The 16,384-nt window shown below is 37.6% G+C and overlaps 1 protein-coding gene across 1 annotated transcript; it reads right to left on the reverse strand.

Annotated features, from left to right (window-relative positions):
• Positions 1–2,322: 2,322 nt before the first annotated feature.
• Positions 2,323–5,763, reverse strand: LOC123753191 (nuclear apoptosis-inducing factor 1-like). The gene is made up of 3 exons (XM_045735180.2): positions 4,866–5,763; positions 4,417–4,542; positions 2,323–3,628 (listed from the first exon to the last, which is right to left on the reverse strand). The coding sequence occupies exons 1-3, from the start codon at positions 5,137–5,139 to the stop codon at positions 3,219–3,221; spliced, it is 810 nt and encodes a 269-aa protein (XP_045591136.2). The 5' UTR covers positions 5,140–5,763; the 3' UTR covers positions 2,323–3,218.
• Between the last annotated feature and the right edge of the window lie 10,621 nt (positions 5,764–16,384).

Consider the following 16,384-nt stretch of genomic DNA (forward strand, 5'->3'; position numbering starts at 1 on the left):
GAAGTAAATATGTGTTTGATGATAGTAGAATTACTTTTATAATAGCAAGATATTATACCAGTAGTTATTAAGTAAATAAACACTGGTGAACATGAAAAATGAGAGAAGGTGATGAGACCTGCCTGATGTGATCATTTACTATCACCAAATGCTCCTGTTCACCTAGTAATCAGTAAGGGTGTACCTTAGCTATACATATACAGTTTTAATTTATTTTGTTTGGTTTTATTTTGAAATTAAATGTGGGTGAGACATAAAAGAAAAACATCCTGAACAAATGATATTAGGTTAGGGTAAAAACTACAAAAACTTTGGTCATTGAATACTTAGGCCTCTAATTATGGCCTGTTAAAAAAAGAGAGGGATGGGGACTGAATAGGGACAAGGGGCTGATGGAAGAAAGGTGGCAGGATAAATAGACAATCATGGGCACCACACTGTACACCCCCAAATATGTATGTACAGTATGTGTGTGTATATATATATATATTTCATCTTACAGGCTGTATTACAATATGCTTTATTTTTCCTAGGTACCCAATACTGTATAGTGTTCCTGGACACGCATCCAAAAAAATACCAATTTTAACAGTTAAAAACATTTGAAATGTTATTGCTTATTGCTTTACGTAATGAGCTAGCTTTAAGGAGAGAAAGAGTCTTTAAAGATCGTCTAAATCCATTAGATGTAAGTGATAAAAAATTGTTAAGGTACTATCGTTTTCCACGTCATATGATCTTAAGACTTTGTGAAGACCTTAAAGATGATATTGAAAGAATAACTAGAAGAGGTCAAGCCATTCCTGCCCATACATCATTGTTAGTAGCTCTGAGATTTTATGCAAGTGGAAGTTTCCAAAGTGTTATTGGAGATTCAACTGGTCTCAGTCAATCGAGTGTATCAAGAATAATAACTGGAGTGACGGAAGCTCTCTACAGAAAAGGACTAGCAGAAATAAAAATGCCAACAGAGATGAATGAAATTATACAAACTAAGTTAAAATTTAATAATATCAGTAGGTTTCCCAATGTAATTGGAGCAATCGATTGTACCCATGTCCCCATTAAAGCTCCAAAAGTTGAAGAAAACATATATGTAAATAGAAAACAATATCACTCTTTGAACATTCAAGTTGTGTCAAATCCTGATAAAGTAATCATGGATTTCTGTGCAAGATACCCTGGAAGCACTCATGATGCTTTCATATGGGCTAACAGCAGACTCCATGACAGATTTGAAGCAGGAGAATTTGGCATTTCCTATTTGCTAGGTAAGATATGCATTTTATATATATGACCTTCATTTATAGTACAGTAGGTTGCCTATTTGTTATTTATCGAGTCACAACAAATACACTGTACAGTCTATAAATAAAAGTTGTTTAATATTGAATGGTAACAGCTTATTGTATTATGAATAGTATAAAGAAATTTATTCATGTTGATTTTATATTAAAGAAATGAAAGTGTGTTTTAGCCCTGATATGGAGAATGAGAGTGAGAATTTTGAATGGAAATCAGCAGAAATGTGTTTAAACTGGTGTTTATATACATCATGTGTCATGGGTGTACCAGAGATTACAAGTGGATGATTAAGTTAAATATGGAAGGAAGTGGATTACATTTTGGTTGTTTTGACATGTCAGTTATATGCCTCTGAACATTAAATGAGAATGATGTATGTAATGCAAGAGGTATTCATATGACAGAGGAAGGTAACCAACCACTTCAGATGCTAGAATCAAATAGTGTGTGAAAGACAGTGTGGGTTTAGGATTATTGAGTGATTTTTAAAGATGTATGCACATTTTATAAATTAAATATCTATGCAGGTGACAGTGGCTATCCCTTGCAACACAACTTACACCCTTCACAAACCCTGAAAACCCTCCAGAAGAGCTGTATAACAGGAGCCATGCAAGAACAAGAGTGGTAATCGAGAAAACTTTTGGCGTGTTAAAATCTCGGTTTAGGTGTCTCCACAGGTCTGGTGGTAGTCTTCAATATGAACCAGATAAATGTGCAAAGATTTCAGTTGCATGTATGTTGTTGCACAATTATTGTATTGAGCAAAGAATACCTCTTGAAGAGATCATTGATGATGACTTTATAATGAATGAAAATGTTGAAGGTGGAGCACATGAAAATGGGCACACACAAAGAAGGGAAGTAGTAAGGAATTTTTTCTCATAAATTTTTATTTCAAATCATACTTATATAACAAAGTAAAACATGTAATTGAAAACACTACATAATGCAACTTTTGTATAAAAATACAAGTACAGTAACTCAAGAATTTATCAATAACGGAAATCAAAAACATTTATAATTGGATTCATAGATTTATTTGTAAGTTATCCTATCAATTTTTACCTATTAAATTCAATAGCACATACTGTATATGTAAGTGAAACATAAATATACAAACAAACTGTTACAAACATGTACCTGCTGATTTGGAAATATTATTTATGCTGCTATACTTTATATGGAAAGTCAGATACCTGAGGAGAAATATATGCATCTGACAAAAGACCAAAAATTTGTGTGAAAAATATATCAATAAATATTTATTCATAGACACTAAGAAATGTGGTACATAATATGGCTGGGTAAATTTTTGGTTTGTAAAATAACAGTGTTTGTTAGCCAATGCTGTGTATACACAGCATTGGCCTTAAAATTGAATTATTTTAATTATAAAATAAAGTTGCTTTCAATACAGTACAGTGTTTAATATACCTTACATGTAAGGGAAAAATTTAATATAATTTTGTTTAAATGATATACACAAAACAATGATATAGGCCATCAATATGTTGCCCTTAGACCAATTTGAGGTGAAACATATATTAGGGATGTGATAAAATAATTATATCTTTGCCATTAATCTTTTTGCCAATAAAAATGTTTCTTATTCTGGTGTTTTTTTCATATTGTCACTACTTTGAACTCTCAACAATTAAACCTAGCAATTGATAAACATTCTTTAATACAAAAAACATGTAAATATTTACACCAAACATAAGTTGACTATATGAGGTAGATTGGTTATTAAATTACACTATATACTATGCAAGTCATAGCAAAATTAATGATATGAATAATTGTTACATTTTAATGTTTCAATATTGTTCTTATTTACAATTGTTATTACAAAATATTATAATTTCTTAAACTATTTTTAGAGATTATAATTAGAAAGATTTAAATAAATTTCATAGTGCCTGATTATTTTTCATACATTCTACCAACTCCCATATACCTTTGGATATAACATTGAGGGATTTGTTTAAGTCCTGTACTTCTTTAACCACCTCCTTTAAGGACTTGTTCCCTTCATGTACTTCTGCAGCCACGTCTTTTAAGGCTGCTGGCACTTTATGTACAACATCTATAAGATTTTCATGCAGCATTAACACTTGTTGTGTTGTATTATGTTCTGCAGTCATTTGTTTTTTTCTTGTATGCGTACTAGAAACTGAGGCTTTGGAGTATTCATGGCCTAAACACGATGGATGAAATTGATCACCAATTGGTGAGGCAGAAGGCTCACCTGATTCCTGTACATTTAGCACTCGAGAATCATCTGTGTCCATGACCACTTCTTCTGTTACACAGTTTGGTTCTGTAAAAAAAAACAAATTAATATAAGTGAATTTGTGTGAATACATTCAGTGGATTATGATAAATTTGGCTAATTTGAGGGACTTCAATATAAGCCTAACATGTATGAATACACTCTGGCTTCCTGTTCCCAAACACAATGAATTATTATAACTTATTATCTCGAGGTCCATGCTTGAGGATTAATTACTGACCCTGTCCAGGATGCAACCGCACCACAAGCTGTCTAACTCTTGAGTAGCTGCATATTGCTAGGTGAACAGGGCCATAAGCTGATTGGAAATGTCATGTCTGGGATTCGAACCCCAAATTATATATTGTAAGTCTACTATGAACCCAACTTTACAATATATAAAAAGAAAGAAATTATACTTTTTATACTTTAATGTGTAGGCCTTCCCCATCTAATTTGTGATGTCCTCTTAACAAATACTAAAGTAATGTTGCTTACTAGGGTTGAAAAGTAGTTTATATAATCAAAATCCTGTTAATAATATTTATATTTTGTAATTACTTTACCTAACGGTTATATATAACTGTTTGCCAAGATAATTTAACTCAAGTTGCATAAGTAGTGAAAAGTATCACTTCTACAAAATGCTTAATTTGTTTAATATACAAATCTTTGATCTATAAATATATATTTTTTGTGATTAATAAACAAATATAAATTTGATTCATAAAATTTTACTTTGTCATTAATTTTTATATACCAATTGAACCTAAACAAATTTCAGTTAGTCCTCGACACAAAATCTTTAGACAAAAAAAAAGAGTAATACATTGTACCTTCTACGGTATAATCCTGTCCTGCATCACTGATGCCAGCAATACCTTCAACTGATGTGGAACTTAGTAAAGTTGACAAATTTTCTTCATAGTTGGTCAATGGTTGAGTGTCACATTCTCCACCACCTATATAAAGAAAAAGCTACATGGAAAAACAATATAAAGGTACAATTACATTAATATTTCACTTGATATTCTACGATTACATGTAAAATATCAAAATAATTATATATGATGTTGGAAAAGTCACCGATATCCTAACAATGCTTTCTTATGGATAATGCTGCAGAAAAATAATCTTTGTGCCTTAATTATTACTTAAATAGTCATACAAAATCTAGTAAACTAATAAAAAGTTGTTCAATGTAAAGTGTTCAAAGCTGCCTGACAGCTGAGTGGACCTTCTACCATAAATCTACTTAACCGTACCATAAATCTACTTAACTCACCAGTTTTTCTCATTTCCCGGGCATTTTCTGCCAATTTTTTCTTGACTGAAGATTTAAGATCCTGAAATTTCTTGCGAACATCGGCTTGTTGTCTTGAGCAGAGACCAACACCACTTACAGCAACAGCTACTGGGCTCCAGGCACAGTGTTTATCTTGGGTAGTGACTTGTCTTGATAGCTTCCCAAAAATTATGCGTTCTCTCTTCTTAACCTCATCAACGAGAACTGTCAGCTCCTCTTCACTGAAGTTTGCTTTCCTTTTTATCCCAGACATTTTCTTTGTCTTATTTATTTATGAATACTAAGAGGATGTAGTATGTTTGTTTTGGTTCTTGATAGTAGGTGTAGTTTGCGTGAAGTGTCTATTCTCTCGATGACTGCACGAGTACAAATGTTGGGAGACGCGTTAATGTTGAGAATGACTAGGTTTCAAAAGTGTTTGATGTCTTGTACTGTAGATAAAGTGAATAAACAGAGGCGTGTTAGAGGGAGACGCCGCACTGTAGGACGGGGTGGTTTTGTGCTGGCGTCAGCTAATCCTTGGTGCTGCGGCCAGACACTTGTCTTCTGTGTTTGCCTGTTGGTTGCGCCAACTATGAATGTGGCACAGGTCAAATGTGGCCACTTTGTTGGTCACTGGAGATATTTAGCCAGTGCTTTGATTATTGGATAATTTTCATGTAACGAGATGTCACCTAGTAATATACACGATGGTAAAGGTTATTTTAAGTGCGCTATTTTGTTTTGTTTTATTTACTCTGGCACTACGATGTCGAAACCAGTGAAGGAGATAGTGTTTGATTGTTTCAGGCACATGACTGGATGCACAGATCATTTCTTCTTCTTGATAGTAGGTAGAGTTTGCAACAGATGATTTTTCTGACAACAATACAACGAGGAACCACAATGTTTACATAACACAGCTGATATTGCATTAGCGTGATTGGTCAGGTTAGAAATGTAACAGTCACTCTGATTGTTTAACTCACCCAACCTTCCCAACCATGTTAAAGACTGTACCTCTCTCAACCAGTTTAAGATAAAAACTAAACACTACCTAATAAATTCCCTGTAATCTACCTCACTCCTCTATTGTCAACCCATGTCTGTTATTTTCTTTTTTTTTTTTAATCAACACTGTTTGTCAACCTATTGTATTTGTGCTGCTTTTTCAGTCATGTTCCCCCTTTTTTTTTTATCTTTATTTGTATTTGTTCTCAACATCTTTTATTCTTTATGCTCAATTAGTATTAAGTTCTAGATATTAATGTTTTCTTGCCCGAAACGCATTGCGTAATAGTGGCTTTAGGCATTGTATGTACTAGCTCTATCTTTATATAAATCCATTAATGTAACATCACTTGTATGTATATACCTTACCTGAATAAACATCTGAATCTGAATCTGAATTGGCCAAACGAAACACAGTAGTGACCTCTGTCGGCACGTAAGTGAACAAGACCCAAAACCTAAATATCTTCCTAAGTGGACCTTATTGAATCGCACCTAAGCATCTTCTTAGGGCGCACTTAGGAACCTTCGTAGCAAACCCACTTACGAAGAAATACACAGAGCTTCCTGAATCTAGGTCCATGACTCTACAAATGTGCCTCTAGACCTTTCCGAAATTCTCCCGCAACTCCGGGCGGCTTGCCTCGCGAGTTGGGTGGCAATGATGGAGCCAGCACTCAGGTCCTCCTCTTTGGCGGGTCTACGGGAGGATTCCTCCCCGCGTCCATGGACTCGTCATCATTCTCGACTCCTCGACACTGCCATCACTCGTCTCCGGATTGGGCACACTTGCCTGGCCGCACATCTCCATCGTCTACGGCTGGTAGATTGATCCCCATATTGCCAGTGGTGTCCGACCCAGGAGGATACAGTGGAGCACCTTCTACTTCACTGCCCTCGATTTCATAGCGCTCGCGTCAGACTACAGAGTTCCGTTCGTAGGCTGAATATTCCCCGCCTCACAGTTCCCGTTCTCCTTGACGGGGCAGGTGCGAGAGACGAAGACGTCCGTCATGACATCCTTCGCCATACCTTCCGCTTCATCCGTCATGTCCGCGGCCTGAAGAGACTAAAATTTGTCGCCTGAGGAGATTGTAGGGTCTATGGCCTGAAGAGACTATAGGGACCCCATCCCTTCGCTATTTCCCGGTATCGGGCAGCCGGGGCGCATCCGATCTCACGATCGTCGTCGCCCCTAAATCAAGGCAACAACAACATTATAGCAGCACCCGCCGGTGATGTCCAGCACGAGCATTAAGAGAAAACCTTGACACAAACTGCACCTATCATAAAGAAGAAGCACCACAATTTACCGCCAAGTGCTCACATCAAATCTAACTCTAAGAAACAACACTCAAGCCTTGACGCTTCTCCCAACATCCTTGACACAAACTGCACCTGTCATAAAGAAGATGAAGACTCACCAGTGTCCACAGTGTCCGAAGGTATTCACAAGTGCTGGAAGTGTGAAGCGTCACATGTTGGTGCATTCAGGAGACAAACTTCATGAGTGTCCAGAGTGTGGGAAGAGATTCGGTCGTCTTGAATATAAGAAGACTCATATGTTAGTGCATTCAGGTGACAAACCTCACGAGTGTCCAGAGTGTGGGAAGAGATTCAGTCAGCGTGGAACTATGAAGACTCACAGGATGGTACATGCCGTGGGAAGAGATTCAGTCGTCTTGGAGGTATGAAGACTCACATGAAGGTGCATGTTGATGAGAGACCTTTTCAATGTGCCGAGTGTGGCAAAAAATTTAAATTACGTGGAACTATAATAAAGCACATGTTAGTGCATTCAGGTGACAAACTTCACGAGTGTCCAGAGTATGGGAAGAGATTCAGCCAGCATGGACATATGAAGAAGCACAAGATGATACATGCAGATAATAGGCTAAACACTTTGAGTGGGGAAGATAATTAAGAGAATGTTGAAGGATAACGAGGCACATAACGGTATATTAACTTTCCGTTAATCTAACAGCGTGCTATCACAATCTCAGTTGGATATTCTTCATAGGTAATTATATTTTCTTTGAGAAATACACTTCACCATAAAAGGTAAATATCTGAAGATATTTTATTATATTGTTTTTTTTATGAAAGTTAGATTACCAACCAAGAACTAGAGAAGCTGTCACTGTAAGAAAACTTAAAAGTGCTTATAAGTATAGAAATATCTCTTTAGTTTAGCAAAAATAAAAACAAAGCTTTAAATGTTTTTCTTCATGTTTATGTAAATAATGATGTGCTTTTTTTCTGTTGAAATTTATTTAAAATGTAATATACTCTGTAGCAAAGTTATGGACAATTTTGTTGTAGTATTATTTACCATTAAAGATGGTGAAGACAGTCTGAGACATAGTTAAGATGAGACTATTTGATTGGTTGGGAAATACATTAATCAAGGAATTTTCTCATCAGATTCATATGCAAACTGATGTGAATTTTTTATTTTTTGTTGAACCCCATTTATGAGTTCTACTTTTGATTATAAATATTTCACCACAGTTTATAGAAGGCTGACTGGTCTTTATAACTGTCAGTCAAGTGAATATGTAATTTAAATTTATATTACTCTTGAAATATATAACACTAAATTTACCAGAAATTTATATTACTCTTGCCTATCTTTATCAGTTATGCTGTAATTGTCTGGAAAAATATTTTACCCGACTTACCATAGGGCCATTAACTTTAGTGGCTTCGATGAGAACAGGAAGCCGGCGGCTTGTTAAAGGTTCCCTGCATCCCCCATTTGCTTTAATGATCTTTTCAGGTATATTTTGAAATTCAGCACAGTTTTGGCAGGTATGGCTTCAGCGGGTTGACAGTTCAATCAATCAATAACCTTGATAACCTTATGGGTGAAAAAGCTTGATTCGAAGTTATATTAGCCTGATTGGCGATTATATTAGCCCAACTGGCATAATCCTCTGTGTCTATTATATTATCCAAACTGGCATAATCCTCTCTGTCAATTGTATTATATTATAAAATATACACAATAATACACAATATTTCCCAATACTAACATAGCTTCTTTCTCAGACAACCTAAGGAATCTTATTATAAACAACAATCTCAACAAAAACCACATCATTCTGGGAGGAGACTTTAATATTGACCTGGGTCAACAAAATTGCTCTTAAGTTGACTATTTCCTTAACAGCATGAACTCCTGTATGCTAATCCCCACAATCACCGAACCTACCCGAGTCACTCAAACATCAGCCACCACATATGGACAAACATAACAGCTCCCCTAGTATCTGGTATAATCTACGACAGAACAACTGACCACTATCCTACCTTTCTGCTCAAAACGCATTGCGTAATAGTGGCTTTAGGCATTGTATGTACTATAGCTCTATCTATATATCGATCCATTAATGTAACATCACTTGTATGTATGTACCTTTCCTGAATAAACATATTTATTTATTTGTTTATTTTCTCATAGCGAACATGGACATAACACCACCAAAAAGCAAGAAACTTTCATTTAGGCTACACAGTGAATCAGCTTTAGACAATCTTACAGATGCACTTCACAAAATTAACTGGGATTCTGAATTCAATAATACCCATGATATAAATTCATTAGCTAACCTCTTCCTCTCCAAAACTTTAAGCCTCTACAACCTTTATTGTCCCCTTCTTACCAAGCAAGTAACTGACAAAAGATTAAACAATCCATGGCTCACAAGTGGCATTCTCAACTCAATCAACAAGAAACATGAATATGAAAAGAAACTTAGGATTGGCCTAGTTTTAAAGGAAGTACTGTAGCTAAAAGGTACTCATCAATGCTTACCAGTGTCATAAGAAAGGCAAAACTTGCTTATTATGTGAATAGATTCAATGAAGCAAAAGGCAACATGAAAAGCACTTGGAAAACAATCTCTAGTATATTAGGAACTAAACAACACTCACATAACCAAATAAAACTCTACAAGGATGGAGATATACCGTCAACTGATTTAGAAATGGCAAATGAATTTAATAGTTTCTTTTCATAGGTTGGTGCTAATCTTGCTAGTAAAATCCCACAGACTCAGACACATATTAACACATATCTCTCAGGCAGCTATCCAAACTCTCTTCTCCTTTCACCAATCAGCCCGGCAGATGTTGTGTCCATCATACACTCTCTAAAAACCAAGGCAGGGAACACCAGTGAAATTCTGTCCATTGTGTACAAGAGAGCCTCCCATGCCCTTGCCCAACCCATAGCACTACTGTTCAACAAATCTATAGAGTGTCACACCTTCCCTGATATCCTCAAAAAAGCAAGAGTAACGCCAGTCCATAAAGGAGGCAATCCGGCGGACATAAACAATTATAAACCAATATCAAATCTACCCATTCTATCAAAAATATTTGAAAAAATTATTTACAAACAGCTCTATTCCTACCTCGTAAAATTCGACATACTCAGCCCCTGCCAGTTTGGCTTCCGGCCCCAAAAGAGCACCAACGTTGCAATCATTAGTCTCCTTGACGTTATCTACTCAGCCCTTGACAAAAATGAGTTTCCGATTGGACTCTTCATTGACCTGAGAAAAGCCTTTGATACTGTTAATCACAACTACCTCTTACTTAAACTCCAGCATTATGGAATCCGAGGCCTTGCCCTTGACTACATCCGATCCTATCTTAGTGACAGACACCAATATGTAACCATCAATGATACAACTTCTTCCACTCTACCAATTACCGTTGATGTGCCACAGGGCAGTATCATAGGACCTCTTCTATTTCTTATATATATAAACGATCTGCCTAATGTCTCTAATATTCTCAAAACCTATATTGTTTGCTGACGATACTACCCTTATCTATTCAGACCTCAACCCACATACACTAAATAATGTTGTGAATAATGAATTAAAACAAGTCCACTTATGGATGTCAACGAACAAACTAACATTAAACATTGAAAAGACTTACTACATCTTATTTGGAAGCAAATCATCCAATGCAATTCAGCTACAGATAGACAACATTAACATTAGTAATAAAAATGATGGCAAGTTTCTTGGCCTATTCCTAGACAAGAGACTCAGCTTCAGCACCCACATTCAACACATAACGAAGAAAGTCTCTAAAACAGTTGGTATACTCTCTAAAATAAGATATTATGTTCCTAACTCTGCTCTCCTCTCACTATATTATGCACTAATCTACCCGTATCTTAATTATGGTATCTGTGCATGGGGGTCTACCACTGCAAACCACCTTAAGCACATCATCACGCAGCAAAAATCTGCTATCAGAATAATAACTAACTCTGCTTTCAGACAACACTCAGCTCCCCTGTTTAAATCCCTAAACTTGCTAAATATTAACTCCCTCCACACATTCTCTTGTGTCAACTACATTTACAAAACCCTGTTCTTAAATGCAAACTATGCTCTGAAACTCTCCCTGGACGGATGTAATAGGACCCATTATCACCACACCAGAAATAAATATCTCTTTGATATCCCCAGGGTCAAACTTAATCTGTGTAAACACTATGCAAATTAAGGGACCTAGTCTATGGAACTCACTCCCTAGTGAATTGAAAAACTGTAAAAGTTTTGCCTTATTTAAAACCAAAACCAAAAAGTACCTAATTTCATCTTCTTAGTTTCCTACACTGAGCTTTAAATTTGCTCTGTACCTAGTGTTACCCAATCTCCTAATTTTTATGTATTTAACCCTAACAACCTTATCATTGTGTTCATTGCTGTCTTCTTTTATGTGCTAGCCATATGCTGTATTGTGCCTACCAATTTTTGTCAACTACCATTCAAGCTGTCATTGCAATAAATTTTAGCTGCCTATGTGCTTTAATACACTGTACCTACAATTTTCTCTCATTTTTTTTCCTTGCCATGTATCTGTTATCATTTTTTTATAAATTTTGCAAGTATTTACCTACTTAAAATTTTCTTAGATTAAGGACCTGCCCGAAACGCTGCGCGTACTAGTGGCTTAATTTACAAGACTGTAATTACCATTTTATGTATCCTCACATTCTCAATGTACCTTCTTGTATATGCATAAATAAATAAATAAATAAATAAATAAATAAATAAATAAATAAATAAATAAATAAATAAATAAATAAATAAATAAATAAATAAAATAAAGATTGGGAGATTGGGGTAACAATAGATACAGTGCAATTTTAAAGCAACAAGGTAAAACACTATGAAGATGAAATTAGGTACTTTTTTGTTTTGTTTTTGAATGACACAAAAGTTGGACAGCTTTTCAATTCATTAGGGAGTGAGTTCCATAGACTGGGTCCCTTTATTTCCATAGAGTGTTTACACAGATTAAGTTTGACTCTGGGGATATCAAAGAGATATTTATTTCTGAGAGAGAGAGAGATAATTGAGAGAGCAGCTGCTGCTGCCTGTAGAAATCGATCCCATCTGCTCATAATGGGGGACTTTCATCATGGAAGGATAGACTGGGAAAACAAGGAACCACATGAACGTGAAGAAACATGGAGAGCGAAACTGTTGGAGGTGGCGACTAGAAACGTTTTAAGTCAGCATGTCAAGGGTCCCACGAGAATGAGAAGAAATGATGAACCAGCAAGACTCGACCTAGTATTCACTCTGAACGATTCAGACATAAGGGACATCGGTCTCGAAGTTCCCCGCGAGTATGAGTGATCACAGTGTACTGTTGTTTGAATATCTGGTCGAAGAAGGGTTAATGTATTCAAGGAAGGGACTAGAAAGCAAGAGGCCGGCCTTCCGGAAGGAAAACTATGAGATGAAAAATTCCTAACTGAATATAGCTTGGGAAACAGAGCTCAGAGGAAAGACGGTTCAAGACATGATGGACTACATCACACAGAAGTCTCAGGAGGCAGCAGACAACTTTTACCTCTATTTTTTATATGTACTCATCACATCTTTTCTTTTTACCCATTAGTTTTAAGCTTTAGTCATTAATGTTTTTCCTGCCCGAAGCGCTTTGCGTAATAATGGCTTTAGGCATTGTATGTACTAGCTCTATCTATAAAGCCAACAAACTTTGTAAAATCTCTTTATGTATGTACCTTACCTAAATAAAAATTATTATTATTTATTATTATTTATAATTATTTATTATTATTATATTATTATATTATTAAAAATTATATTATTATACCTTTTCTGTAATATTTTGTAATTGTATTTGTGCTGTTTTTTCAACAATGTTCCCCCCTCTTTTACCTCTATTTTTATTTGTACTCAACGCATTTTTTTCTTTTTACCCATTAGTTTTAAGCTTTAGTCAGTAGTGTTTTTTTTCCTGCCCGAAACGCTTTGCGTAATAGTGGCTTTAGGCATTGTATGTACTAGCTCTATCTATAAAGCCAACAAACTTTGTAAAACCTCTTTATGTATGTACCTTTGCCTAAATAAAAATTATTATTATTATTATTATTATAAATAAAAATTATTATTATTATTATTATTATAAATAAAAATTATTATTATTATTATTATTATACAAGTTCGTCCCAGTCCAAAATGAAAAAAATGAAATGCAGATGAGAAACCCATGGTTTAATCAGAGATGTAAGCTAGCAAAGCAACTGAGTAAAAGGGCGTGGAGAAACTATAGAAACAACAGAACACTAGAGAGCAGAGAAAGATACCAGAGCGCCAGGAATGAATACGTCAGGGTGAGAAGAGAGGTAGAGAGGCAATATGAAAATGACATAGCGAGGAAGAATTATGAGGAGGATCAGGACAGAGAAAGATAGTATGAGGCTTCAAGATGACCTAGACAAACTGAAGGAATGGTCCGACAAATGGCTACTAAAGTTCAACCCAAGTAAACGTAAGGTAATGAAACTAGGAGGAGGAACTAGGAGGCCAGACACTGGATACCAAATGGGAGATAAAGTCCTTCACGAAACGGACAGAGAGAGAAATCTAGGAGTCGATATCACGCCAAACCTGTCTCCTGAAGCCCACATCCAAAGAATAACATCAGTGGCGTATGCGAGGATGGCTAACATCAGAACTGCTTTCAGAAACCTGTGTAAGGAATCATTCAGAACCTTGAATACCACATATGTATGGCCAATCCTGGAGTATGCAGCCCCAGCATGGAGCCCATATCTAGTCAAGCACAAGACGAAGATGGAAAAAGTTCAGAGGTATGCCACTAGGCTAGTCCCAGAACTAAGAGACATGAGTTATGAGGACAGGGTGCGTGAACTGCACCTCACGTCGCTGGAAGATAGAAGAGCTCGGGAAGACATGATCACCACACATAAAATTTTCAGGGGAATTGACAGGGTAGACAAGGATGGATTATTTAACACGGGTGGTACACTCACAAGGGGACACAGGTGGAAACTGAGTACCCAAATGAGCCACAGAGACATTAGAAAGAACTTTTTCAGTGTCAGAGTAGTTATTAAATGGAATGCATTAGGAAGTAATGTGGAGGAGGCTGACTGCATACTGTTACGAACCCGGATCCAGCGTCCGAGCCCGGAGCAGTAACGACCGCGCCATCTGTGGGTCAGCTCCCGAAATCCCCACCAAATGGACGACGACACCTGGTGAGGACGACCAGTACTGGCTACGAGGGCCAGTTTCCAGTCCTGTTCAGCGCTCAACACCGCCGCCGCTGACCTCTGGTGAGGTGGTGCTCAGACTACAACGCCATCTATGAAGTGGATGTGTCGGGCGTTTGTGTCTGAGCCTGTAAGTGAGGTGTTTTAGTGTCCCAGTTATTGATGACGTGTCTGCTTACAGAGCCGACCTGGGACTGCTGTGATGGAAGTGGAGTCAGTCTACCCAAGGCAGCCGTCCCCATATCTTGTGCTTTGCTGTAGCAGCTGTGAAGTCGTCCCCCCCGGAAGAACACTGTGGTGTGTTAGCCTGCCAGTGGAGTGGCAGTAAAAGGATTACCCGGGACCGACTGTTGGAGACGATCATCCACTGGGGTATTGAGGACAGGAGAGTGATTTGTGGTGTCACACGAGGCTCCTGTCTAGGGCGTTCCCCTTATATCGTTCGTGGAGTGGCCTGACCAGCCTTGCTGGTCCAGAACCTGCCAGCAGACCAGCTGGACGTGTGATTGACGGCCTCCACGGCGGTGCCCCCAGTGGACCTGTGTTTTGGCTGACCTGTGGCCAGGGTAGGCTCAACTTCGCAGAGAATTCGTTGTGTGGCCACGGAAGCACCGAGGACTCAGCGCCGAGAGCGAGGATCCATAGTCTTCAGCAGAAGACTACAGTGTATTTCCCCTGTAAATAAGTGTTTATACCCCTCCCCCTGTGCACTCTTTTATATCTTATTTATTTATTTGGTGACGGTGAATTATAATCTTAAGTTCTTAACTTTCTTTCCCTTCCCCCTTTAAGTTACTTGCGTCACGGATCACATCCCTTGATAGCCACTACTGGCTTGGGAACGGATATATATCTTCCTCTAACAACATCAGAGTAAGAACCCCGTTGCGTCCCGAGAGGGCCGTAACATAATTGGCATCCCCAGCGGGATCCGTCCCCTTGTTAAGTATGTTTGACAGGGGTGGTGAAGTGGCGTAATCCCTGTATATAATTCCCCCTGTGTGTGACGATTGTGACGTTATACGTCCTGTGCGGTGCTCAAGAGTGACTAAGTGCAATATTGTGCAGTGCGGTGCTCGCTGTGATTAAGCGATTAAGTGCAATATTGAGTAGTGCGGTGCTCAGTGATTCAGTGCAATATTGTAGAGCGAAGGGTTCGTTGTGATTAAGTGCGATATTGCGTAGTGCGGTGCCCGAAGTGATTACGTGCAATATTGGCAAGTGCAGTGTTTGGTGCGATAAAGTGCAATATTGACGTAGAACAGTGCTCGGTGCGTCAAGTGCTAACGTGTAAGCGGTGTGTTAAGTGCTAGTTAAGTGTTCCATCTGTGACAATGGCAGAAAAAGCTACCATCGATGATCTGGACGATGTTCAGGCTTTTCTGAACAGAGAGGACTGTCTTGCCAGATTAAAGTATCTGAGCAAACCGGAACTTGTACTAGTGAGCGCCTACCTGGAGATCAAGATCCGTGCCAGTGATTCCCGTGTGGAGATCTTGTCTAAGGTTCACCGGCACTTGAAGGCAGAAGAGAAACAGGAAGGCGAGACTCCTAGTACAAGAGAAAGTGAGGAAATAGCTTCCACGGAAAAGGAAGATAAGGGCAGCGACGTTGACAGTGATGCAGGTGAGCTTAATATCAGCTTCCTAACAGTCAAAATGCGTGCCCTAGAAATAAATCGCGAGATAGAGTGGAAGAAGTTAGAATTAGAACGAGAATTAAAAGATAAAGAAATGGAGATGAAAGATTAAGAAATGGCGATGAGACGTTTAGAATTAGAAGAAAGGAAAGCAGAAAGAGAAAGAGAAGAGAAACGAGAAAGAGAAAGAGAAGAACGAGAAAGAGAAGAGAAACGAGAGAGAGAAGAACGAGAAAGACAAAGAGAAGAGCGAGAGAGAGAAGAAAAGGAAAGACAGAGACAACA

The sequence above is a fragment of the Procambarus clarkii genome, chromosome 41 (genome assembly GCF_040958095.1).
Source record: "Procambarus clarkii isolate CNS0578487 chromosome 41, FALCON_Pclarkii_2.0, whole genome shotgun sequence".
NCBI lineage: Eukaryota > Metazoa > Arthropoda > Malacostraca > Decapoda > Cambaridae > Procambarus > Procambarus clarkii.